This window comes from Zonotrichia leucophrys, chromosome 3, assembly GCF_028769735.1.
Source record: "Zonotrichia leucophrys gambelii isolate GWCS_2022_RI chromosome 3, RI_Zleu_2.0, whole genome shotgun sequence".
In the NCBI taxonomy this organism is placed as follows: domain Eukaryota; kingdom Metazoa; phylum Chordata; class Aves; order Passeriformes; family Passerellidae; genus Zonotrichia; species Zonotrichia leucophrys.
In genome coordinates, this window is record NC_088172.1 from 82,156,853 (window position 1) to 82,182,215 (window position 25,363).

A 25,363-nucleotide genomic window follows, 5' to 3' on the forward strand; every position below is an offset into this window, starting at 1 on the left:
TTTAGTGGACAACTTGGAGCCAGTGCCGCTTGGCGGGGCGGACAGCGGGGCCGGCGGGCCCCGCCGCTGCCCAGACCTGTGCCGGGAAGGGTGCCCGGAGGGCGGCGGGCAGCGGGAGTCCCGCTCGGCTCGTGTGCGCGGGCGGGAAGGAGGCGTGTCCCCACCCCGCCGTCGCCGCACCGCCCCTCGCTCGCCCGCCCGCCCGCCGGCACCGGCGGAGCGCAGCGGAGCGGCGCCGGGCGCGGAGCTCCGCCGGCACAGCCATGCCCGCGGCCGCGGCCCCGTTCCCGCCCCGGCGGGGCCCCGCGGAGGCGCCCGCCCGCCGGCGCTGAGCCGCGCCCGCACCTGCGAGCGGCATCGCCCCCTGCGCTCCTGCGCGGCCGCCGGGGCGCCCGCGTCTCTCCGCTGTCCCTCCCCCCCTGCCTCCCTCCCCGCCCGCTGCCCGCCCCGTCGCCGAGCGGGAGCCGCCAGCGGTTCGCGCAGAGCCGGAGCCGGGGCAGCCGCTGCCGCCCGTGCTGCCCCCCGCCTCGCCGCCCTGCCCTGCCCTGCCCGCCGTTCCCCTCCTCCGTGCCGCCCAAGCCATGAACTTTGGCCGCGGTCCCTCGGTGGTGTTGAACGTCGGGGGCACCCGGTACTCCTTCTCCCGGGAGGTGCTGAAGGATTTCCCGCTGCGCCGGGTGAGCCGCCTGCACGGCTGCCTCTCGGAGCAGGACGTTCTGGAGGTGTGCGACGACTACGACCGGGAGCGGAACGAGTACTTCTTCGACAGGCACTCGGAGGCCTTCGGCTTCATCATGCTGTACGTCCGGCACGGCCACCTGCGCTTCGTGCCGCACATGTGCGAGCTCTCCTTCTACAACGAGATGATCTACTGGGGGCTGGAGGGCTCCCACCTCGACTACTGCTGCCAGCGCCGCCTCGACGACCGCATGTCCGAGACGTTCACCTACTACGCGGCGGAGGAGCCGAATGGCGGCCCCGAGGGCAAGGGCCGGCGGCCGCCCGGAGCCGAGGGCAGGAAGTGGCTCGAGAGGATGAGGAGGACTTTTGAGGAGCCCACGTCTTCCGTGGCCGCCCAGGTCCTGGCCACCGTCTCCATCCTCTTCGTCATTGTGTCCATGGTGGTGCTGTGCGCCAGCACCCTGCCCGAGTGGCGGGCGCCGGAGAATCGCAGCGTGGAGGAGCAGAGCAGGTACACAGCAGAGTCAGTGAGGGAGCCCTCAGGGTAGGAGGATCCTTTATTTTCCCGCTGTCCGGTCCCCGTGTGTCCCGTCCAGTGTGTCCTTCCTGCCCCTTGTCTTGACGGTCCGTGGCTGTAGCCTCCACCGGCGGAGACGGTCTGCGCGCCTGGACAGCCCGGCCCTGAGCTGGGGCCCGGGGGGATGGCGGGGTGTCTGTCGGGGCAGTGGCGCTGCTCCGCAGCCCCGGCTCCCCCGGGCTCTGCCGGGCACCGCGGCCCCGAGCGCAGGGGACGGGCGGGGGCCGGGGCCAGGCTCGGGTCTGGGCAGGCTGGAGGAGCGGGGACATCGGGGTACGGCTCCTGTTCGCAGGGAGGGTGCCTCCCTCCGTGAAGGTTCTTGGAGCTCGTACTGTCCCCTCTAAGGAGACACGGGACCACAGAGAACTTCAGACACTCCGGAAATCAATTTATGCCTTACGATTGTGAAGAAAAAAAAAAAATAAAAAAAGGAAAATAATCCCCCAAAAGAATTCAATTCCCTTGTCTTTTCCTTTGGGAAAAGACAAATGCTGTGAGTACTCTGCATGTATTCGTACAGGTCCTTCTGCTAGAGCAGATGCAGCGCCTGTTACGACTGTGCTCCGGTAAAATCCTGGATGTGGGAACAGTCTTACTCCCGCTCCTTCCTTTACATCTCAGATTCTCTATGTGGGGAACACAGGAGATGATCAAACTGTACATCAAGCTTTTGCAAAGGCATAATTCAAAATATAACATGTTTACATTTCCTTTAAGCATAATAAACACTGCAAAACAGTTGCAGAGAACAGGGCATGGGGTATAAGGCTCAATCCTGAGCTTTACTAGTAAGAGCAAACCCTTTTCCATCTTCTTGTGACCTCAGATTAGAGTTACATTGATGCAACTCTTGCACTCTTCTGTTCCCTCTCTCTCCTTCTTCCCTGTTCCCTAGAGAACAAAATTGAGACCAGTCTGGTAGAATTTCTCCAATAAATAAGACTGACATATAAAGAAAGAAGTAAATATTTCTGGTATTTGCAAGCTTCTCCCTTTTTTAAAAACAGACAGGATATTCAACAAAAAGTTTTCAGCTTCTGCTCTTCTAAAAGGGCACTACCGTGAAATTGCAGCCTTGTCATTATGAAATCATCATCTTTTACCATAGAGTTAATTGGAATGTGATATATTATATCTTAGTAGCCAGATTAATTCCTTGGAAAGTATTTTCATAGTTTCCATTAGCTTAATGGAAAACTGCACCTGTATTTCTCATTGTAGTTGAGCCAAAGAATTAATTGTATGAACAAAAAGAAAGCAGATGCAGTGTGAGAAGCTGTTGATTCCTGCTTAGATTCAGATATGTCAAAAGGGGATCCTAAAGGCTCTTCCATTTAAAAGCTTAGCAAGGTTATTTCAAAGAGGAGCTGCTGTGGGTGACCTCTGTACAGCAGCAAATTGCTGAGATACTCCCAAGAGGCATGGGAAAATATATGCAACACTACAACAGCATTAACCACATAGGTCATGTCTTTGTTCATGTCTTCATGGTGCGGGAATCAACCGCAAGTTTTCTCTTGCAAGAAAGAGTTCAGCTTGGAGAGGAACATGGCACAGAATGTGTAATTTTTCTTTCATGGTGCCTTTGTCTTCAAGATCTTGATTTTACTCTTCTGAACAATTGCATCTTGTACACCAGGTGTTAGAAGAATAAGGTCCTAAGTACTTGTAGGTGCAGCATAGACAAACAGTTCCCAGGGCAGTGAAGGCTCCTTTTAGAACCAGGACGACTTCCAATGATGGGGTGAATTTCTTCTGTAATAGCTGTAGTACTCCATGTTATTGCAACAAAAAAATAGAAAAGTTTCTACCAGCTGAAAAGTTTCTACCAATGTCAGAAAAGTCTGTCGCATATAAACACCAGTACAGACTGGGTCATCTAAACCATGCACTGACTGCACAGGAACCTATTCCAGTCTGATGACAAACACATGGGAAACAGACACAAATGTGTGCCCCTCTGTCCACAGGTGACCACCAAGGTGGAGGCACTCCTCTCTTTTGCACATGCTGCTTCATTGCTAAAAAGTCTGTTATAGCTGGAAATGAGTGTATTAGCTACAGCTGCTTTTAAGTGAGCTGTCCAGTTTAGTTGTCACTACTGACATGTGCCATAGCATTGGACCTAACATGCCCAGTTGTCATCTGGCTGTGTTTGCCCTTATGTGTTAATGATTAGTTTGTAGTTATTTCATTTGAAAATAGTTGGGTTTGCAAAATTTAAGTAGCTAAATGGTTTTATTTGAAAACCTGACCACGGAAATCCTATGGAAGTTTCTGGGATTGCATACTCTGGCAATACAATCCCTCTTAGGTGAGAAGGTTTTAAAAAAATCTATCCACTTGTTTCTGACACATTTAAAAATTTGAAACCAAATTCTGTCATTTGTTTATTAAGCAGTGTTTCTCATAAAAATAAAGAAATTCTATCTAACATAGTAATACAAAATTTTTTTTTTTTTCCCAAGAGAAATTGTTACCTTACTGCCGTACACAAGTGAGTTTTGACTTGCATGGCACTGTAATTACTAGTACAAAAATTGCACGTCATTCAAAAAATGTATTTTGAGAAGTTTTAGGAGTGCAAATTGAATGGGCTAATCTAGAAATGCCTGATCTGTAGATTTGGATGTAGTCGGTTATTCAGCTCAGCATAAGCCACGGAGGTGAGGAAACCCAGCAACTCTGATATTCTTAATCTCTCACAATAAGCCCTCCTGCCCTTGCCTCAGTGTGTTATGTCAGAAAGGTGCCACATGGACAATTTCTGTGGCTGACTCCCATGGTAACCATTCCCAGAACTGCTTTGGACAGCTGTACTGAAAGCAGCTGACCAGCAGTGTGCCTTCAGCTTACCTGGACATCATCTCAGCAACTGAGGGGATCATGAATTCTGGCATCTACAAAAAATGAAGTTTCAGTGAGGGCTACTGGGGCTGCCAGCTAACACCAGATGTATTTGTTTTCCATGTATGAACACTCTTTCAGCAGAAGAAGAATTAAATCCACCAAACTTTTTTTCACAAACCACTATGATGTTATGCCTTTTCATGGTGACCATGCTCTCACAGGATGAACAGCCCATGGCTATTTCTGATCCTTTGGGATAACATGCTTTAGAAGGCAACAGAGAATTCCAGAAGTAACCTTTATTCAAGGAGAGAGGGATGGGAAATCTCACCTCGGAATTTGACAGATATTACAGACACTGAAATACAATTCCCTGATTGCAGAGGGATTGCCCTTCCCAGGCCTGTTCTCAGGATGAGGGATGAGCTATTAAATTTATTTCATTCTAAGATTTTTGCTCCATTCCCTGCCTTGGCAAGTTCCACTTATCGGAGCTAAAGATTTGCATTAGATTTGCAGAGTTTAGGAGCAGACAGCAGGAATGCCTTCTGTTGCTTTTGGCAATTTTAAGTCATCTTTGCTGTCCTCTGAACTGTGCCAGCAGATGCATACTGTGAGTCTCTGCTCAGGGACCTGTCCATGCACTGATTGGGAGCGTCATCTTCTAGGGAGAGCTTCTCAAGCTGTAATAGGAAATCATTTGAAGCTGCTTGACTTACTGGCAGCACAGTTCTAGCTACCTGCCTTAAAACTATTTTTCTAATGCTAAATACAAGCAGCTTGTTAGCACTAAGAAGAGATGGTTGTCCCCTTTCCACTTGATAATCATGATTAGGTTTGTACTGAAATAATCACTGACTTATCAAGCCCACATGATTTATGTGTTCTTAAACAAAAGCAAATAATCACAGTAGTTTCTCCAAACAGCATCTCTCATCAAGAGCATGTGGACGTTTTTTAATCTTTGCAAAATATCAACCTAAAAAACTGCATGTGAATTTTAGACATACAAAAAATAGTATTTCTTTATAGTAGTGGAATTTCAGAACACCTGAATGTTCATGCTTAACACCTCTTCAAAAAACAGTAAGAACTCCTTTCCTGGACAAGATCTAACTTGAATATCACATTTTTGCAGATTTTATGTTAAAACAGTGGGCTGAGGGTAAAGAATGGAACCAAAGACATAGGTTAAAAACACAGGCATGGATTCTTCTATTGAATTTACCAGTACTTTGAAAAATAGAGGTGAAACAAAGAACAGATGTATATCACTGCTTGGGCACAGCCAAGCCTTAAACTCACCAGGGCCAGATGCCAGTCATGTTCAGCATAGAGGGTAAAGATGCTGAGGATCTCAGGGCTCAAGATGTTTGTATCCAGGTCTCCTCTTCGAGCTGTGAAAGGGATTTGCCCCTTCCCTGGGGAGTATGGGTCATTACAGCCTCCCACACAAAGAGTTTAATGCATGACAACATATAATTTCTGCCAAAGCAGGGGCAGAATGGGGACAAAAAAGCCAGCAGGGTTTTTAATTCAGGGAAACCGGCTGTTCTGTAGCCTTTACTCCACAGTTTGTAGTGAGAAGGAAGCCCTTGATTTCAAAAGGATTAAAAAACTCTGAACATTTGCTGAAATCACTTAGGAGTCTTCCTGAGCAGGAATTTGATCATTCTAGCTACTGCTTGGGCATTTTTCCGGTGTAATGTGCTTTACATGGAAATAGGCTTTAGCAACAATTTAACAAATCAGTGCTGACAGTCTTTAATCCTGTCATATACTGTCTTTAATCATATCATCTGTTTTCCTCGTGTGTCCTGTTGCTGTGTATGTTTTATTTACAAGCTTAATAGATAATAATGCCACTAAGGAATATTTTGGCCCGATTTCAGCTAACTCACCAGGGGATATTGAAAATATATGAATTGGCAAGCTGAGGCAAAGAATATAGCTAAGTTGAAATTCTAAGACAGTTACCACATAGTTTTCTTTTTTAGTAATAACAAACTAAACTTGTTAGTGATTGAAAAAGATTATTTCTGAAATGGTTTAACTTATTGTACATAAAGTAGCTTATTCTGAGTGAAAGTTATCATATGGAACAGAAAACCGAACAGTGGTGGGATTACAGTAGGAATGAGGCTAACAAAGGCTTGATTTTCTGTTTATGGACAAAAGATTCATTAGAGCAATCTTGAAAGACTGCTAAGCACCAAGCAGCTTAAAATTTTGTGAGGAAAAACTCTTTCATGTGCTTTGGTCTGGGACAATGAACATTAATTTGGAGCAGGAATAGCCTGTAACTGAATAAAAATTAGTATTTTCTGTGATTATTCATAAAATTTGTGAGGAATCTTCAAGGAAATACTTCATGGCTTTGTTTTGGATTCCCCCTCTCCTTTTTGGATACCAGCTATTTTAAAACTGAAAAAACCCAACCAACAAAAAACCCAGATAGAAGTTTATGAAGTAGGTACTACATTTTTACCAAATAAAGGTACTATTTCATTATATAGTTAGGGCACTATTTAATTATATAGTTATAGATTTTAATACAGCATTATTCCAGACATAGGCAATAAAAGCAGTCTGTCCTGTGAATATGCAGAAAATATTTTAAGAACTGATTATGAAAAATACAGGTACTTTGGTCTTCTGAGTATATACCTTTTATGTGGCTTTAACTTCATTCTCTGTTAAGTTCTCTTAAGGACTAACTGTTAAAATTGCTTTCCTTATTAGATGTTATTTATCCACTGATAAGGTTAACTATAGAGATAAGTCACTGCAAAGAGAGGGAAACTTGATCTGAAAGTGGAAATGTAGAATGTAGCACTCCAGATTTCCCAACATGCCAGAGGTTTCTAGTTTTTCTCACCAAAGCACTCATTTTTGTATGATTCACCAGTACTGCCAAAATCCATCTACACAGGCAAAAAAGGAGTGACAAGAGAGGAAAAATGAAAAATGTTTCACTTATGGCTGAAAAGTAAGTAGAAGAAAGAAAAAAATAAGGGACACCCTTCATTATCTTCTCCCCAGCCAGGGGAAAGAAGGATGGATGCAAAATGGAGAAGTGGAAGTGCAAGCTAAAATGGAATGGCATTAATGTATCCCCCACTGCCTTGATCTCGCTTTGTCATTTTTGCACCAATGATGTTCCTTAGCTCACTTCAAATCTGTTCTACAAGAAAATACTTCTTCAGTCCTTCCTACTGAAGTATATCTGATTTACAGTATTTCTTGTCCCAGGAACTGCCAGAGTAAAGCAATGGATTGATCATATTTCATGGACTTTTACTTGTACAACTATTCCCCAAAGTTATATGACCACTGAATCGATATTGATTCATGAAGAAAATTTCTACTGTATCACAACCATCAGGACCTAACTTCCTTAAATCTCAACCCAGAGATAACCTGTCTAAGGGGTGGCAAAATGGAAGAGTCACGTTTCTGACATGATCAGGGCATCAGGAGGAAATAGCAAGTGAAAAAGCTTTAAATTGTATAATAACAAATTTCTTTTTCATTTAAATGCTTCGTGTCATAGGAGACAGACAACACTACCAGAGAAATCTCATAAAATGCAAAGAAATAGTCTGTTGGAATTGTTGAACATTCCTGACTGCAACTTTCTATTCTCTTTTACATGAGATCTCAACTAGACAACATATAATTACATTTGGACATCATCAGTTTGTCCATTACCATGATTTTGCTGTTTGATTATACTGGGGAAAACTTAGGAATTAAAAAAGGATTTAAAAAAGGATTTAAGAAAACTTACCCATTTAGCCTTTTTCCTTGTTTTTTTTTCCTAACATAAAGGAAGTTTCAAAAAGCCTAATTTTTAAGAGAACACCTAATTCTTAAGAGCAAACTGGTTTTGAATTTCAAAAGTCTTTCCATCAAAAGGTGCTAACATGAACCAGTGTTGTCAAAGCCCTTTATGAAGAAAGACCACTTGCTTTCAGAACTTCTATTGTTATTTGTAAAAAAAAAGAAAAAGAAAAATATGGTCCAATTTTATCTGACTAAATATTTAAGTAATTAATTTATGTTCATTTAAATTTACTGTGGCTAAAATAACAGTGTACCTTATGACTTTACACCAAGTGACTGTTACTGTTTCTTCCAATTTTAGCTTAAAATTAAAGAGAATTAATTTTTAAAATTAATGAAAAAATAAACAAAATTTTAGTGTGTAAAACGTCTATTAAAAAGTTAGAGTTTTAAAGAGTCTATAATTACATCAGTTAGAGAATACTGTCTTTCTAACAGGACACTATCTTGTTATTAACAATAGATTTCAGAACTGGTAAGAAATTATGCAGATGTGTTAGGGAAGAAAAATTTTAGGTTTGAAATGACAGTTGGATTTTCACTTGCAAATCAAAATGTTTCAACAGACACTACCTTGTTAGAGTCCTTGCAGTAGCGACAAACTCTGGTTGTATTTCCTGGCAGTATTTTTGAGTCTCTGATCTCACACCAGTTTGGTTTCAGAGCTGTTGATAACAGCAGGCATCAGTGATGAGCTTTTTCTTTGCTTAAACTGTTGGTTAAAAAGATAAATGGAGAAATGAAGGGAAGGTTAGCTTCCATGCCCTCATGTATTAAAAAAGTGAGCACAGTCTGAAGTCTTAGGGAGATTTGTGACCACATGCACAACAGTTACTAAGTAATATTTAAACAACATTTTTATCTCCTGTTTCTGCCTTCCACTGGTTTCAAGTTGAGATATTCTCAAATCTCATTCAATGCAGTGGGACTTGAAAATATTTAAGAATATACTGAAATCCTCTCCCGGGATTTCTTCTGCATTTGCCTATTACCTTAACATCTGTTTACCTTGCATTTTTCTGCAATGTAGTTCAGGTGGACTTATATTTACAGCAAAAGAGAAAATTCAGTAATGCAGAGCATAGTGGTAAATGGAAGGATACAAGCTTAGTACTTTATGGATGCAATACTGAAAATAAAATACCATCTGTATTTAGTGGCAATACCTGTATAGGCCTGACTGCAGGTAAGCCCCTGTTTGGGATGCAGATCAGATAGACTGGTTTAGGTTAGTTCCTAAAGAATTAATATGCATGAATCATCCAATGCAAATACTTACATCTGCCTGTTCGATCTTCAGTTCCATTTTAGTTTAGCAGTCTGGTTCTATACATTACTGTTCATAACTAGACAGTTCACTGATCTACAACTCTTGGCATTCCCAAGTGGATCAGGCCTCACAGACTTAAAAAAATTTAAAAAAAAATCCCCCAAACCTCAATCAACAACAGCTGCAAAAAACCCCAATCCAAACCCAGCTGTTTTAGATATGGTTACACATTGGCACTGATGTCTTATTTCCTGTAGGATTCCAGTTTTTGTGGGCATATTTGCCCAGTACTATGACTAGTAGCAATCCATAACTCAAAGAAAATGACCAGTGAGTGAGTTCTTAGCAATTATGTGTTCAAACTCTCTCTAGATCCTCAGGTTAATTGCTGAAATCCAGTGCCAGGTGCAGAATAAGGATGGCATGGCTTTCTGTTTGTTGTCTGTGAAAGTCTAAGTGTCACTTTGGTAATATCTGTGAACAAACAAAACATCCCCTGAAGACTTTGCACAGAGCATAAATGCTGTCCTTTGTTTCTTTTGGCAGGATAATTGAAGCTATCTGCATAGGCTGGTTCACTGCTGAATGCATTGTGAGGTTCATCGTCTCCAAAAACAAGTGTGAGTTTGTCAGAAGACCTCTCAACATCATTGATTTGCTGGCAATTACTCCTTACTACATCTCTGTTCTAATGACAGTTTTCACAGGGGAAAATTCACAGCTTCAGAGGGCTGGAGTCACCTTGAGGGTCTTAAGAATGATGAGAATCTTTTGGGTGATTAAACTGGCCCGTCATTTCATTGGCCTTCAAACACTTGGTCTGACTCTGAAGCGTTGTTACAGAGAGATGGTGATGCTACTTGTCTTTATCTGTGTTGCTATGGCAATTTTCAGTGCACTTTCACAGCTTCTTGAAAATGGGCTGGACTTGGGAACAAAGAATAAGGATTATGCCAGCATTCCTGCTGCTTGTTGGTGGGTGATCATCTCGATGACCACGGTTGGTTACGGTGACATGTGTCCCATCACTGTCCCAGGAAGGATTCTTGGAGGAATTTGTGTGGTTAGTGGCATCGTTTTATTAGCCCTGCCAATCACTTTCATTTATCACAGCTTTGTGCAGTGCTACCATGAGCTCAAGTTCCGATCTGCTAGGTACAGTAGAAGCCTCTCTGCCGAATTCCTAAATTGACCCAACTTGCATTCTGTTGTACTTACTTGCTAAGCTTTGTCTTAGAAGAGAACGGTGGAAGGTTCCTTCGCGTGTCCTCCTTGACTGGATGGTCCTGTGGAGCAACATTCTCACCAGCCTGGAGAAAGCCCGTCACCATTCAGACAGGAAGGATGGCCATCTGCCTTGAGCACCTTGCAAGGAGAGGGAGTGATGTTTCAAATTTGAGAGAACAAAATTAACCAAAGAGGATTCGGAAGTCCTCAACCAGACCAGTTTGGTGTTCAGTTTGCCTTCCCTCAAAAAAAGCAGAACAAAAAAGTGGGTGTAACATTGAGATCTGTAATTCCTGTAATTATATCGTAAACCATTCTAAGCAATGTGTAGCAGAAGTTTTTCAAATATTCCAATATCTAAATATTTCACAGAGGCATTGATAGCTTCTTGCCTGAAGTATCTCCACTTTTAACTCGGATAACCAAATTATATGCTGAAGGAGAATCACTGCTACTTTTGTGCTTTGCAACAAAGTACAGCTGGTTCTGACTCAGGAAAGATGAAGAATATAGGTCTGTAGGACAAAAAAACCTTGAGGCCTGATTCTGATCTTTGAGGAAGCACACAAATCTTCTGTAAACCCAGTGAAGTCAGTGGCATTTCTCTGAATTTGAGAGTTCACAAAGAAGTGCAAAAAGTGAACCTCTGAATGTTGTAAGCAAGGACTTCTTTAGATCACAATTAATTTCTTCTCTGGAACCAAGCTGTACGTAGAAGCAAGTATTGTATTTTACAAAGATCAGCATAAGAAATCAGGGATTGATATGTATATATTTCCTGGTAGGTTAGTGGGGGAGCTCTCCAAATTTTATATACATTCAGCTGAACTCCATCACCTGAAGTTACATTCTCATAAGCACAGATTTTCCCTCCCTAAACTCCTCCCTGCCCCACATATCTTAAACATAGATATCATAGTGAGAGTTCTCTTAAGACAAATTGTAAGATTTCATCATTTGAAATGGCCTGGAGCAAGCACTGGAAAACAAGAGTACCTGCTCCCTGTCAGATGGGACTCTTCATCATCTTAAATTCTGCAATCCTTACTGAAGGATATACCTCAATGGAAGTTTTAAAAACAACTGTAAAAAGCCCAGAGCATACCAAAGAAAGTAAAATATAGAAGTGTGAGTTGCACTTGGAAAAATGGTGTATTCTCCAACATTACTAGAAAATGAATCAAGTTAGGTTCTGAAATATAGTTCACTACATTTCTTGTGTAGTACTGCTTAATAGCATTGTTCAGTATAATTCTGAAATGCTGCTATATAGAAATGTGCAGTTAGATATTAAAATACATCAAGGTACAGCTTTATAAATTTGGGTACCAATAAACATCAACAGGGAGCTTTCATGCTAACATGGAAGTTCAGAGTCATCAGCACAGCTGGAATTTGTGTGCTTGCCTGAAAATACTGCATTTACTCTTACTGTGCTGTAGAGGCATCTTTTATATCTGTAACTGTGAAAGGCTTTAGAAGTGAAATGAGTACCACCTAGAAAACACATCCCTGGAATTGCTCACTCAAATAAACCTGCCACATTGATCAGTAACCAATATATTGAAGGTTCTTCCCTGAGACCTCAAAGAGTCATTATTATTTTAAGGAGTCTTAGTCTTAAATAGTCTTAAGAAGTACATTGCAATTTTTCTGAAGACCTGGAAAGAATTTTAGTAGCCTTCTTACAGACAAGCTTGACTTTCCCTTCAAGACTCCATTGTTGAGTGCTGTTACAGCCATACCTCTGTTTCTTCCCACTAGTGTGTTCAAAGGTTAGCTCTGTAGTTCCCTACACTATTATATATTTATGCCTTTTCTATCAAAATCATGTTGCTCAGAAACCTGCTCCAGCATTCCACAGAGAGGTGATTATGAGATCAGCAAAAATTCTTTCTTAGGTGAGATTCACAGCTGATGTTAGTTAGGCAAGTTGTGACTTCAGAGACACTTAGATGTTTTACAGCCGTGGAGCTGCTGGCTCTGTATTCCTGCATGTGTACCTATATATATCCTGCATATATTATATATTATAGTCAGTTGAAATGTTTGGGGTTTTTTTATTCCTCACAGAAAATTTCCTCCTTGACAAAATTAAAATTTCAGACTTTAATCCAAACATAGACATTGAAGAAAATGACATTTTCATCTTCTAATGAAAAGTTATTTTGACAATATCAAAACCATTTCTAAGTATAAAACTGCTACTTTTTTTTGCTCCAATTTTTAATTTTTTTTATTTATTTTTAGCTAAAATAGGTTAAAGACCCCATGTAAGAACTTAGCCCTACAGATTTTCATGTGCTGTTTTGAATGCTTGGGAAAAATACTGTTTGTCACAAAACTCCTTCAAACTTACTTTGTCTTTTGTCCACATATTGTATTTAACCAAACCAATGCTCTAAGATACAACCCTCCTCCACAAAACGCCCAAACCATCATCATGGTGACAATAACCTAAAATCCATGCAGAATGTGAATAAAAAGTATGTTGCAATCTTGATTTCAAGACAAAATAAAATGTGTTTCAGCACAACCTATAAATTAATCTTTAGATGCCTGTACAAAGGAAAAACATAAATTAATGCACATAATAACTTGTGAATACCAGTTTGCACCATGAATCATTTTTGCATAAGCAATTAAGGACAGGAAGTTTTCAACGATCCAGGCTATATATGGTATACAAACAAAATGTTTCATCCTTTATGAAGTGGTTTTTAGATGAAGAATCCTTTCCCAGTGTTAAAACATAAATCTAATGAAAATAACTGTGTAAAGGACTAAGTCTGTGGAGATTATCTTAAGTCATACTATGTTTTTTTGAACAGTTTGTGTTCAATTTTTATATGGCAAAATGTGAACAGAATGACCTAATGTTCTTTTTTAATTTGAGTTATAATAAAATATTTTCAAACTGCTGTATATAAGCCCACAAAGGAGAGATCCTGCAGTGGGTTTTTTGGTGTTTGTTTGTTTGTGGGGTTTTTGGGTTATTTTTTTTTTCTTTCTCTTTTTATTGTTGTATGGTTATTAATGTAGACTTTATCTTCCTTATGAACCAAATTGAAATAAAGTAATCTTCATGGTAGCCTTAAATAAGAATTTTCTAGGGTAATTAGGATGCCTGACTTCTAGTAATGTATGTCATCTTATTTTCAACAGACCAGTGTTTTTTTAGTGAAACCTTACCAAATATGAATTATATGTGTAGTCAAAAATAAGCACATTTTAAAACAGTTAAAACTGTTTTATAAAATTTTCTGGAAACCATGTTTATGCAGACATGAGGTGCAGCACTCTATTTCAAAGTGCAGCATTTCAAAGCCAAAAGCCAAGTGAAGGCAAGCTGATTCATCTCTAATCTCTCTATGTTTGAACCCTATACAATAAAAGATTTGATGGGCAGTTTCTCTTGGAAATATTCACATCTGGAACAAATTAGATGAAACACAAATAGAGTAAAAAAAAAAAATGAAGACAGCTTGTACAATTGTTTTCCAGCATTTTGGTTCATCTAAAATGGAAGCCAATGTCAATGACTTTTGAACTGCCAAGGTTAATCATACATTATATACTAGGTTCAAAGCCTAGGACTGATTTATTGGAAACTATACATTGGCTGTAATCCTTCAAGGTACTGTGTGTCACTTAAAAGTACTTCATCATTAATGAAGTCCCTGAAATGGAAAGCTCTCTAGGGTATTTTCCTTCTAAAGTTTTACATGAACCATCATGCCAAATATCACACACAATGAATGGAAGATTATCCTTTCCCTTGATGTAAAACTTGAAAACAATATTGAAAAAAATAAGTTTGGTTGACTGATGATATTAAACAGTCCTATCAGCATAAGGATGAGCCGTATAAAATGTGATATTCTTATTGTACAGTGGCTTATACTGGTGTGCATAGCAGCAAGTTTGAGAAAGATTAAAATCCTGGTGATGGAAAGTTCCTATCTTGATATCCATGTATTTAAAAGAAAAGGCACAGTGTTTTCATATAATGTATGCAATTCATGCCTGTAAAGGAATTGATGTTCCTGTTCCAAAGTAAAACTGAAGTCCTGATGGGTTCAAAACACTTGTCTCTTCCCTTTTGGGTAACAACTAGAAAACCCTTATCAGATCTGAGCACCTTCCAGGAAGTGGACAAATGCACCCACCAGCCAGCTCAATTCAGCAGCCAGACCCTGTCGGTTTCCTGGGAACCAGCACAATGAACAAGGTCTGCTGTGCTCTGAATTTTATCTCACCTAAGAGGTTCAGGATCACTTGAAGTTTTTAGAATTATTATTTCAGATGAGCTACTAAGGAGACACTTGCTGGAAAGTTAAATAAGCTGTGCATAGCAAAAAAAGATACTGCTTTATAAGAAAGTTTTCATTGATTAAGAAAAAAAAAAAAAGGAAACTGGCTCTCATTATCTGTTCTTTGTTTATAAAGGCAAATATGCAGGTCAAGATATGTGATGATAATTAAAATTGCTATATAAAACAGATACCTGCTTAAAATACAGAGATTCAGTGTGAAAAGTCTTCCAGCTTTGGTAGAGCTATAACAGCTTCCAGTAGCTGAAAAGCTGCCCCAGCCCACACAGAGGAACAACAAAACACTGGTTTCACTGTAAAAAAGTGCAACACAAATTAGGGAGTGTGTTTCAGACAACAGACAGGTTAGGCACCAACAAGCTGCCGTTAGCAATCAAGACTGACAATCTGCTTGACAATAAATGTTAAGAGCCACAGAAGAAGAAGAATATAAATCTTTGGTCAAATTAATAAAATACAAATGTTTGGAACCACACATTTTAGAGTCCTTTATTCTTTACAAATGCAAAGGTTTATCATTTCACAGATCCCTAATTTTATATATTGTCTGATTATCTGTAATGAAAAATGTACTCTATAATTTGAAAAGGTAATAAATGTGAAGGGTTTTATGTGAATAAAGAATTAATTAGATAAAATAATGTAATAAAATTTGCTGGTCTTGTTACCATATTTCATGGACTAGTGCTCAAAACACAAATGTTTATAAAATGTGTTCTTCTGAACAAGTGAATTCTATGGCTATTCATACTGGTACTGTACTTCTGCAAAAACTTTTTCTTTAACAATTTCTGGCTACTGAGAAGTTTGCCATTTACAACCCAGGAATTTTAATCAATATAAAATTTCAATATTTGATCCAGAAGTAAGTTTGAAACAAAAAAATTAAAGTTAAACATCCACAGGATTATTCTTCAGCAACTGAAGATCTATCATAATTATGGACTGTCAAAACAAATGAAAAGCAGCCATGTAACACATATATTATTCCTCAGGGACTATTTTTAAAAATGAATCTGGAAAAATTGATTGAATTTGGCTTCGAGTTCACTGAATCTTTTTAATATTAAAAAATAAAACCCGAAACCAACCCCAAACATCAACATGGTATTCAGTCTGGAATGTCAACACAACCAGAAATTTCAGCATTGCAATCCTTGCCTTATTGTAATGGATCTGAGATACTCTGTTGATGCTTTAAATGCAGCCCTTTCAAAAGTACTTCCAAAAATTAAAAAAAAGTATTTCACAACTAATGTTCTTGTAAAAAAAAAAAAAAAAGTTGAATATTTTAAGAGATTATGAATTAATCTCTTAAAATAATATCACTGAGTTATAAACTATCCTGATATCAATCCTCTGCATTATTATGAGAATGAACAGACTTTTCATTTGGAAATCATGAGCATTTTTGGTTCTGTTATTTATTAGTTTTAAATATTTTACATAAAATCAGACAGAGAAGAAACAGAAGGAATAAAGCAGATGTCCACATACTCATAGAAGTATTTTTTGAAGTGTTTTTCCTAAAAGGACTACTAAAATATTTGGAAGCAGAAGGGGTTTTTTAATATTTAAACACAGTTACTGTTTGGCAGACATGCTCAGCACTCGCACCTTCCATCAATTTCTGATACAACTGTAAATTGTTACATTTGCATAGAATTCTCCTAAAGAAGATTGATTCTTTCTGCCTTGGGGAACATTTTATACATTTTTTTGCAATAAGAATTTAAAAAAGAAAACACTAAAGAGGATCATGAAAATCTAGGAAATCTAGAACTTCAATATTGAAATTCTTACCCATGCACTCCAGAAATACTCCACTCTGCTTTAAATTTTTTGCACTGCTTTTTTACCAATACTGTAGTAAGTAAGAGCCACAGAGAGGACCAGTTGTACTAAGAACTCAACAGCTACAGATCAGAAATTACAGTGCTGCTCCCAAAACCCTACAATTCAATACTGAAAAATGAATTAAAGCATGTAACAGCACAAGCAGGCAAGATGGCATTTCTCTGTAGCACAAGTGTAGTTTATCTAGTGAGCCTGATATACTGTTAAGTACTAAGTGTTGACATGCATTTTTTTCTCCTCAATTTAGAGAGCCTCACAGAGAACACAGCACTTGGAAGACAGTGTTTTCTCTCTCTCTGTTGCTAAAGGCCTTGACAGCTACACTGGCTGTGCCAAGACAGCACAGTGCCTAATGAGGATTTCTGTCATTAGGGTTTAATATTTGAACTTGATGACATTTGATGAGATGTTATGAATTAGTAAAATTGGGGCCATTTATTAAGATAGCATCTTGAATCCTCAATGCTATAAAAGGATTCTATTATACAGATGCCATTAAGGATTAAAAGAGGAAAACAATCCCAACAATGTATTCACTAAGTACAGTCATGCAGAGGGTAACAGAAAAGAAAGGCGTCACTAACAAAATTACTTAAATTAAAATAAATACAGATCTGGCCTCCTACCAGAGATTCTTGCTTATAGCCCTCAAACTTATATGGATTCCTTGAGTATCTCTGCCTTTGGGTGCAGTGTCTTTGAGCTCTACCTCTTTGGTTCTGATAGAAACTCAGCCTATAGGTCACAGCAGCCGTTTGTTCTCCATTGACTCAAGAGGCTTGAAAACCAGGTATGTCTGAAAGGAAAAATCTTCTTCAAGGGAGCCAGGTAACCAGCAGTGAATGTAATTTAGCTAAGATGAATTTTGTTTTATTTTAGAAAATCTATTTGTCATCTGGGTTATGGAAGGCAAAGTCTTGAATATAAGTACCAAATTGCCCTCAACACAAGACCAAGGACCATGAACTCATCTGCTCCCCTTATTATAGCAGTCTTCTTCTTCAGCATCTCGTTTTCTTCAACCTTTCTGCTTTCACTAATCCTCACTCAAGAAGCATCAAGGTTAAACATTAACATCCACAGACTAAGGCTGCTACTACCTTTGCCTTCTCTTCATACAGACTCCCATTCACATTTGAAATGCAGTTCAGATTAGATAGCTTAGGATAAATATCCATGCATTTCTCTGTCTCAGTGCAGGATAAAAAGCTCTCTCCTCCTCCACAATAAATGTCACGTATAGTAGGAAAAAACAGTCATGCAAAGCAAAGCTTTTACAAAGCAATACAAAATATTCTAAATCATCCTCATTCCATTCTTGGTCCAGAGTCTTACCCTGGTGCTTCACATCCCACAGGCCATTCAAATCCCTTCTCAAATCTGCAGTAATGTCACCTATCAGCCTTTGGCCACCTGCTTCTGCCAACAGGATGGACTTGAGAGCTGCATTACCAGTGGGATGTTGCAGTTGCAGATTTGAAATTCCTTGCTTTTTTTGGTTGATTACTTTAAACTGCTATTCCTACCAAGAACCTGTAAAACAAACTGGCCAGGCTTGGACAGAACACTTTCAGTGGCTGATCCACTTCCACCAGCATGTAATAGTCATGTTCAAAGCAACTATCAACCTTAGAAAGTGTTAGGTTTTCACTGCTGTATTGAAGAAACCAGTTTAATATAGGTAAGACAACTTAATACATTTATGTTCCCTGTTTGGAGACATATCCTTATTAAGAGTTCAGGATTGTCATGCCAGCTACAGGAATATTATGGAAAGCAGGTGGGAGACTAATGTAAAAAGGAAATAAAGCAGATGGATAGGGAGAGGTCAAAAATATTAAACTAAGCAATGCAAACGGCTCTTTGCAATGAAGTCCTTTCTAAGTGACTCACTTTCCATCCCTTCTTCTTCACCTTTTGGTTTTTACCTTTTTACTAGCTACCCCATTTTTTTTCTGCTGCTGGCCACACTTGCAGTCTTCTGTGCTGCACTAAAGCACGTATCTGCCATCCCATCCTGTCTGTTCTTTGCTCTCCTACCTTCATTGCTATAAGTATATTCATATTTAAGTCGAGCATCCTGTCCCTCAAGGACCTATGCTAAAAAACAATTCACCAGACCATTCACACATGGCAAGTGTAAACCAACTAATACCTGCCTTCTTTGCTAAGGAAAAGGCTTTCACCTATTTCTTTGGATCACACACTGTGACAACAACTTGTATCACCAACATTTATGATTTACTATTCCCATCTAGAGCTTTTCTGTGTGTGTTTCTGTGCAGATGCAGTCTCTCAGATGACGACAATGAAAGAGACTCTGGCACTGTCTCGTGCCACTCAGAAGTTGCTTCTGTTTCTATGGAGTGCTAATGATTCCCAGAAAGCATGAGGCATCCACACTAAGGGGCCCCAGGGACTGAATTCTGCAGGCAACAATTCAAAATGTACACAAAATTCAACAGAAGGCTTTGACTTAAAACCTCCCCAAAAATCACATTCTTTCCTTTCCAAGATGACCACTGGAAACTCCCATGAAAGTGTGCCATGTCAGCATGGAGAGCCCCTACACTGCCTTTAATCATGACAGCCAAACACAACTTTCTGCTGCTGACACAGACTCAAGTTGTGGCCAGCACCATGGCAGCCAACTCCTCATGCTCCAAGGCTACCAGTAACATATGCAGCAAATGGTCCTGTGCTCAAATCTCCAACTTGGCTTTCAAAGTGACATCCTTATTCATTTTCTCCTACTATTTTAAACAAGAATTTACTACAAGCAATACTGACTATTTTGCTATTCAAAAAGAGAATTAAACAAAAGCTCAGCTAAAATAACATAAATTTTCTGAGAGACTGGAGCAAGAAGATAAGCACAAGAATTTTCTCTGCTCAAATGAGATATAGCTCACCTGAATTAAAAGATACTCAGCTTGAATGTTACAGTTCAGAGGAAAAATTAAGTCCATTGTAGAAACCTGAACTTATTTACCAGTAGTAATTCATAAACTCTCAACTAGGTCTTTTGTTTCCTCTTTATATAAGAAATGTGCAAATCATATTTTATGGTTTCTTTTTTTTTTAAACCCATTTTAAGAAAGTTTTTTAAATTTTAAGACTGATGTCATCCAAAAAGGAACAAAAGGAAACATAGGTATTGTCCTAAAGCTCAAACTAGTTTATGTGTGAATCAATGTCAGCCCTTAGATTACACTGAAAGTATATGGGATCTTAAATAAAGTGCTTTTAATAGCATTTGGAGACTGTTTCCCTTGTCTCTACCCATGAAACTTTCCTGTAAGGCAAGCATGTGGATCTCCAAATCACCAAATCACAGAATATACTGAGTTGGAAGGGACCCACATCAATCATGAAGTCCAACTGCTAAGTGAATGGGGCTTGCACAGAGATCAAACCCACAATTTGGTGATTAGCACCATGCTCCAAATAGCTGAGCTCATCTCAATTTATTTCTCCCTGAAGCTCTCCTAACATGGTTCTATTAATTTAATAACCTGTGAAAGCAAAGAGAATTTGTAGCAATTGGGTTCCTATTATGTTAGTGTAATCTCTGCATTACAAGGCAAGTGTTTAGCAAGTGCTAAGAAGCTTGAGTTTGTAGGTTCAAATTATAATAATCTCACACTGTCTGTTTGGTGGCAACTGGATCTAGGACAAGCAGTTTAATGGAGTCAAAGTGGTGCCTCCAGCAATTCTGAGGATGCATAGAATCATTTCCCTTCAGCCTTTGAACAGTGAGCAACAAGCCGTAGCCTAAAGGAGATGGGGAATCCTTCAGGAAAGCATAATCACATCAGATCCACACTGCAAAATCTGCAAAAGAGAACTGTCAGAAGGGGAAACAATCAAGAGTATGTAAAGCAAAAAGCATGTAAAATCATGGTGCCAAATCTCTATTTCTACACCTCCTCACCACTCCTTTTCAGCTCCCTTGGGCTGTAGAATAGGATACAGCACTAAAAAGAACATGCCTGCCCCACCAATGGTACTGCAAGCTCTGATATTCCCTGTGAAAACAGAACTCAGATTTTCCCATTTTAAAAGCCTAGGCTGCTACATATTGAGCCAAATGAAACTCTCTGTGAGCAATTGCCATCACAGAACCTACGCAAGACAAGGGAGCCAGATATGGTTCAGCAAAATTTACTGTGAAAAATCTTTAAGAAGGAGGATATTGTCAAAAGACACATTTCCAACAAAATTTTCACTCAGATTTTGTGTGGTCAGCAAGTGCTTCCATCCACCTACAGACACCTGCACTCACACAGGTCATGTCTTCCTTGGGAGGAATCTATAAATAGAGATGCAAAGCACGGTATGAAGAACCCCAATCTATCTATAGGCTCTGTGAGGCTGTGTGTGTTCTGCCAAAGAAAAGTTCCTGCACAATGCAGAGGCAGATGTTGCTAGCAGCATTTGCTTGGAGGGCTCCCTATTTCTGCAACCCTTTAATGTGTGCAAGGACTTGGCTCAGGAACAGTTCCTTTCAGCTTTCCCTGCTGTTACTCTACTCACTCCAGCACACTTCAGTCCTCTTCCCAGCAGAGCTGTTACTGAGCTTCCCTCTTCCTCTCACAAGGGACTTTACCAGTGCTCTCCCACGCTGTAACCCGATCTTCAGAACTTCTTTCTCCTATGCAGGGAAATGCATATAGAGATAAGGAGCTAGATAGCTCTTTCATCTGCTTGTACTCCCAGTTTTACAGTATCCCTCTGCTGATGGCAGTAAGAAAGCACAGACAGGTATACAACACAGACAGAGTATTTACAAAGGAAAGACATCACTGATCATGTGGCAAGGCAAAGGGGAGACACATCAAAACACTTTCAAGACTTCCTGAAACAGGAGTTACATTACCATCTAAAGAGACTGATCCGTAAATGGAACATGCTTACAGAATGTCGCTGAGACTACAGGATGCTGCAGGAAAGATAATTAGGAGACTGTCAGCTGAAAGATATCATGGAGGGATGGTTCCTGCTGCTGGCAGAATACAATCCTCAAAAATAAATGTCAGCAAAACTGTGCATGATTTTCAATGCAGGAGACACTGATCTCATGGCAGAAATTAATTTTTATGTTATATCTGATATGCTAAATGATTCATTAATAAAGAATGTTTTCTATAAGAAAGATTTCTCAAGTAACCAGACAACTGACATTGGTATTACTCAACATAAGCATGCCTTTTTTTTTTTTTTTGTGAATAGTCAAATAGAAACACATTAGAATAGAGCCTGCTGACAATCAATCAAAAAACCAAGATGTTTTGCCTGAGTATAGTGATAGCTCAGCCAGCTCTGAATGGCTTTATCCCACAGCAGTACTTGGAAGAAGAGCTTATAGGTAGTAGCTATGAAAGGGATTCTAGGCACGTATTAGGATCTAGAAAATCCATCCTCACATCCCATCTTCCACAACTTACTAAGCTGTATTTACAGGAGTAACTCTACTCCAAAAATACTCCAGGAAGGAGTGGACAGAAGAGGAGTGATGTGCAGAATGAAAGAGATGATGCAGAGAATCTGATACCCACACCATGTGAAGTATATTGTGATACTTAAGTGCATCTCACTGTCAATCATGAAGCCCAGATTCATCCAAAATGCTACCTCATTTGTGAGCTCCAAGCCTGCTCAGGGATACAAACCTAAGCACAGGTATGACTTGAAGGCTCACCCCAAAAGTGTTTTTCTGATTAAAGCTTCTCTGCTGAATATATCTGGAGAAAATGTCTGGTTTTGCTCCTTATATTTCAATTTCTCCTAACACAGTGGACAACTTTTGTTTTACATTTATAGATCCAAAGAACTTCAGACATTTCACTAGAGTTGCAGGTCCAGACTTTTCTTAGACTGTATTTTGTCTGAGTGGCCATGGCAGACACACTGCAAGGTCCTGGTTTCCTATTCACTCAGTCTAGAGACTCAGCCAAAGGCTACAACAGCTTCCATGCCGTGGAAAACTGTGCCCAGGAGCAACCCAGGAGATGACTCTTTGGCTCTGCATCTTAGACACATCCTTAGCTAAAACACAACCAAAAGACCTCACAAGATGTGCCTAGTGCTCTCACAAAGATGCTTAGGTGTAAAGTACTGCTACTTGAAGGCACCAGCTGGTGAATTAGTAGGAAACTGGGATCCTCTGGTGGAAAAGCTTCTGTTATTCCTGCTCCTTCCTGAGCAGCATGAATTCACTGCATTCTATCAAAGAGTATTGCCTCAGCACGTACCCAGAGATCACTCTGCCCTGATTTGAGGGTGGAGCTCCAACAATTATCTTCAGCACATTAGAACACAGAAGTTTCCAACTTTTGCCATTTATTACTTATGAAAATTGTTACTAAAATTCATCAAGTGAAAGGTGACTTTCATCTATGCATGTTCCTTATAGCCTGAGGCATGACAGAGAAGTGGTAAAATGTGATATGTACTAAAATATTAATAAACTGACACGTTTTTAAACCCAATCTCATGATTTTTGAGCAGCTGGTGTTGACAATCCTACATGTTCATTGATTATTGCCTTCTCCATGGAATTGCTTGAGTAAATACAGAGCAGTGTTATTGCTGGGAAAGGACAGATTAAGTCCAAATATAGCTGTATAGAATGCTCTGAAATGTGTCTCATAACAACTGAAATTAAGCATGACTGACAAGTGGGCACTGGGCCAAGAAAGCATAAGACTTAGGTATTCAAGTCAAGCCCCTGGCATAAATTGTCCTGTTTGGTTCCAACACAATTGGAACTTAGTTTTTAATATTGAGAAACACTGCATGGCATCTTTGTCTAGTCCATCACAACACCTTACTATTGACCTTTTTCAAATGAGACATTTGTACAGAACATTTCCCCTCACACAACTGCAAGGGAGGTTTTCTATGGTCTGGGTTTTTTGTTTATAACATAATCTTATTCAGGAATTTTTTTTATAATACTGCACTGAGGATGTGGTTGTCTCTGGACTCCAACCTGTGAATTCGCAAATGAAAATGCTGAAAAGAAGGAATTAAATACAAGGACAATGAATCTTCCTCCAGTATCTACAACATATCTGAGAAAAAGAAACTTTTGCTGTGTACTGTAGATTATTTGAGAGAGAAATGCTTACAGCCCAGGGAGGGAAAAGGAAGAGGTGACAGAAGACTGGTAGCACTGTGAAAACAGAAAACCTTGAAGATGCATTTTACCTCTCAAAGTCCAAGGATACCATTCATTTTATTTGGGAACTTATTTCCCTACACACACAGCGTTTAAAGGAAAAGTTCAGGAACAGTAAGGTACTGCAATCATGAGATTTCACTTCTGGTTATAAAAGAAGAAAATGTGTTGCAGCAGAAAGCATAGAAAGCATGCACACAAACTGTGACCTCTGGTTATCCGTGTCAAAGTCAGTAGCCAGAGGCAAAATGTCCAACTTTGCAGTGCAGCATTTCAGAACTGGGAAGTCTTAAAAGCCATAGAGATAGGGCCTGGAGATTTTGAAATTACTCTCTCAAAACTAGAATGAACAGAGCTTTTATGCGATTATTATATTTTATGTGATTATTTTACTGACAGCCAACATTGATGTCTCAATCAGATGAAAAAATTACTTTGCTTCTGCAATTCTGAAAATCAAGGGGAAAAAAAAGCAATGACAACAAAGCTGAAAAACAGTGAAAGCAATATTTACTGTAGGTTCCTCTAATGCTTTCCACATCTAGAAACTGGAGCATAAAAGAATGTACAATAAAAGAATTGCTCACCTGGCATAAAGCATTGTTTTCACAATTTCCATTCTGCTTTTATTCAGGTAATACACAATTGCAAAGAAATGGTCTACAAAACCCATAACCTATTGTCCCAGAAGTGTTATTCATTCTTTAAGCTTTACAATAATGACATCATAAAGTTTGGAATTCCTTAGTTTACTTCCTCAGATAAGTTCTGCATGGGAAGCTGAAAAGAATACTATACATATGTAACAAGAGGTAGATACCCTGAGATAAGATTCAACACCTTAAAAATCATTCCTGATCCCCATCATACAACAGTGAACACAATGCCTTTATTGCCAAAATCGCTAGTAAGTAAAGTATTTCACATGTAGAAGCCTTATCTCAAGACAAAAAAGTACCCAGGAAACAGAAGTGAAATACAGAATTATTTCTAAATTTATAGAGAAGATATAAATGGCTGCCTCCCTAATACCATCTTCTCCAAAAAAAAGGCAAGCATTCTGTTATGAGAAAGTTGCACATTAAAAACTTAGGTTAAATTTACATTAATATTTTAAATCTACTACTCTTTTAAAATACTCTACAACTTTTATTAAAGATTATGAAAGAGTTGTCTTAGTTGTCAATAGAAGCCTATTTCTAAGTCATCTCTGCTGTATGGAGTACATATGGGTGAAAAAGCACCAATAAATTCAGGTACAAGTTTTAGAGGTAACTACCACCCAACTGCCTATATAGACTTAATTTATTTCTTTCAGTTGATAAATCAAATGGAATGTGTTTGCAATATCAGCCTCTTGCATTAATAGAGCTTGTCTTGGTGATCATCTCCTAGTTTGGGGGATTTGTAAATATTATGTATATACACACACACAAAGCAAATATTAAGCAAATCCAATCTAGTACTCTTAAAAATGAGTACTGCATAAACAAAACATAAGTGCACATGGCAATTTTATGTTCTACATCCACCCACAC

The 25,363-nt window shown here is 39.5% G+C and overlaps 1 protein-coding gene and 1 long non-coding RNA gene across 3 annotated transcripts in view; one reads left to right on the forward strand and one right to left on the reverse strand.

Moving 5' to 3' along the window:
- The first annotated feature begins 246 nt into the window (after positions 1 to 246).
- Positions 247 to 13,859, forward strand: KCNG3 (potassium voltage-gated channel modifier subfamily G member 3). Of its 2 annotated transcripts, none has more exons than XM_064708998.1 (2): positions 247 to 1,225; positions 9,771 to 13,859. In XM_064708998.1, exons 1-2 carry the CDS (start codon positions 582 to 584, stop codon positions 10,414 to 10,416), a joined length of 1,290 nt encoding a protein of 429 aa, XP_064565068.1. In that variant the 5' UTR covers positions 247 to 581; the 3' UTR covers positions 10,417 to 13,859. The 2 variants fall into 2 exon arrangements, with proteins under 2 accessions (XP_064565068.1, XP_064565069.1); XM_064708999.1 differs by having other exon boundaries at positions 247 to 1,192.
- LOC135445874 (uncharacterized) overlaps positions 4,434 to 25,363 on the reverse strand; it is a 70,757-nt gene continuing 49,827 nt past the window's right edge. Inside the window, exons 2-5 of the long non-coding RNA XR_010439628.1 lie at positions 10,443 to 10,589; positions 8,528 to 8,666; positions 5,414 to 5,529; positions 4,434 to 4,791 (exon numbers count right to left, since the gene is read on the reverse strand). This is a non-coding gene — a long non-coding RNA (uncharacterized LOC135445874). The remainder of the gene's footprint in view (positions 4,792 to 5,413; positions 5,530 to 8,527; positions 8,667 to 10,442; positions 10,590 to 25,363) is intronic.